This window comes from Trypanosoma conorhini (genome assembly GCF_003719485.1).
Source record: "Trypanosoma conorhini strain 025E chromosome Unknown Tco_14.4_contig_00351, whole genome shotgun sequence".
Lineage (NCBI taxonomy): Eukaryota > Euglenozoa > Kinetoplastea > Trypanosomatida > Trypanosomatidae > Trypanosoma > Trypanosoma conorhini.
Window position 1 is genome coordinate 17362 of NW_021704433.1, and position 2231 is coordinate 19592.

A 2231-nucleotide genomic window follows, 5' to 3' on the forward strand; every position below is an offset into this window, starting at 1 on the left:
TAAAGACTCAAGGTCATCACAATAAAGCGACGCTCGTCTTTGTGCTTTTTTGTTCTTTTTTTTTAAAAAGAAAATGAATTTATCCCGAATCATTTGATATTTGATTTTCGCGTCTGCCCGTGAATTTTTTCTTCTTTTTTTTCCCCTTCAGGTGAAGCCTTTTACTATCACTCTCTTCTCCAGTGTATGCCTCTTTTTCAGGAGGCATGTATGCATGTTTTGGTTTTGCTCTTTTTCTTTTCTTTTTTTTTAAAAGCTTAAAACAGTTATCATTCGGTCGACTTCTTAACGGATCGATAGACTCCAACTACAACGGCGTGGTCTCTCTCAAATGGCTCCAGTGAAGCCTGCTCTAATGGCTTTAAACGGTCCTTTCTTAGTTTATTCAATTCGGACGCAATCACAACCGGAGCTTCCAAGGTTGAGTCAATGCAGTTCGCCTTGATTGAAATGACGTAGTGTCCTCCATTCTTCAAAAATGCCTGGGCATTTAGGGCAAGAATACGTGCCTGATCTGGTTGGGCAACATCCATGAAAATGCAATCCACTATCGGTACAAGCATTCGGTACTTCATCGGATAACGTGCATCCTCAATAATGGGAACAATGTTTGGTCGTCGTTTCGACATATCCACGAGATCACGACCGCTGCGGTTAGAAAACTCTACCGCGTAAACCATCCCTTCGGGTCCCACCAGATCGCTTACATGACTCACCGTCGTACCACTTGCACCTCCCAGGTAAAGAACCTTTGAGCCGGGTTTCATATGAATACTTCCAACACCAGCATAAATAGCGGCGGCGAGCTTTGAACGATATGGATTCCAAAGTCGATACTCTTTCTTTTCATCGCCACCTTGCGTTGCCCCTAGTTCGATCCTTTTTTCTCCGTAAACGGAGACTCCGGGAACCATGTTCAGGGTACAAAGCGAATCCGCCTTCCCTTTGGAAATAAATACACCAGGGTGAAGCATGTGAGGTTCCACAACAACCTTGGCGCCGGCGCCTCCGCCGCGGCCTCCCCGTCCTCCTCCACGCCCTCCACGCCCCGGGCCGCCCCTTCCAGCGCCTCGTGAGCCAAATCCACGGCCTCGTCCAGCGGCACCAGCAGCACCCCTGCCGCCGCCTCGAAATCCGCCACGCCCACCACCTCCACGACCAAATCCGCCACGCATTGTGCTACTCTTCAGTTAGATGTCGCCAAACAAATTAATACGCAGATAAAAAGGAAGAGAAAAACGTAGTAATAAAAGTAATAATAATAACAATATTAACTCAATAAAAAATAACAATAATAATATTATAATAAAGCAAAGACCAAGCAAAATAAACTAATAATAAATGCCAAAACAAAAACAAAAACAAATAACAATAATAATAATGCATACATACAAACAAACACATATATTACATTATTATTATTACTATTCAAAAAAGAAATTCATTCCTCCACTATCATTGTTATTAGTATTTGTCGTTTGCTGAAGTAAATAACGGAATTCTCATTCACGCCACATGATCCAGCAACGGCTCAAAGCATCTCCCAACAACAACAACAGGAAAAAAAAAAGAAGACAGAATGAAATAATTCACGTAAATCTGTATTTCATTAAATACTTAGCTATTCATATACTCACTTCATGTTTTCATATTTTGTCCCCGCAAAGTATTCCTTCACTCAGATGTCTCATCCTACAAAGGAAACAATGATGCAATATATATATACATATATATATTACTATTCCTCTTTTAAAAAACAACAACAAAGAGGGAACTTAAAGAATAACAACGTGACTACATTTTTTGTTCGTGTTGTTCTCTCTAGTTAAATCCACAGTAAAAAAAACGCAAATAATTTCATACATACATACATAAATATATATATATATGTTATTATTACGCTTTTTCAGTATGATTTTCGTCTTTGGGTTTTCACTTTTTTTTGGTATTATTATCTTTTAAGCGAAAAGATAAAAAAAAAAAAGAAGGGAAACCCCCCGCAAGAATCAAGTGAAGAAAATGATAATAAATAAATAGACTTTGAATTGGGCTCTAAAGGCAGTGCCTGCAAGCGTCAAGTACAACATATATGTATGTATGTATATTCATCGTATAAGTTGCTTTTGCCGTTACTGTTGCCTCACTTCTCTCATTCTTATCAATTATAGACAGAAATATGCTTCAATGGCGGGTCGGCTCAGGAATAAAAAAAAAATGTCCAGCCACTAACT

At 39.4% G+C, this 2231-nt stretch overlaps 1 protein-coding gene across 1 annotated transcript, besides 5 other annotated features; it reads right to left on the reverse strand.

Annotated features, from left to right (window-relative positions):
• Positions 1-269: 269 nt before the first annotated feature.
• Positions 270-1175, reverse strand: Tco025E_05762 (fibrillarin; the record flags this gene model as incomplete). The annotated part of the gene is made up of 1 exon (XM_029372654.1): positions 270-1175. The coding sequence occupies one exon, from the start codon at positions 1173-1175 to the stop codon at positions 270-272; it is 906 nt and encodes a 301-aa protein (XP_029227301.1).
• A 66-nt stretch (positions 1176-1241) lies between these two features.
• Positions 1242-1382: a microsatellite.
• Positions 1348-1401: a sequence feature (A-rich).
• Positions 1402-1405: 4 nt separating this feature from the next.
• Positions 1406-1429: a microsatellite.
• Positions 1430-1714: 285 nt separating this feature from the next.
• Positions 1715-1736: a microsatellite.
• A 122-nt stretch (positions 1737-1858) lies between these two features.
• Positions 1859-1889: a microsatellite.
• The last annotated feature ends 342 nt before the right edge of the window (positions 1890-2231 follow it).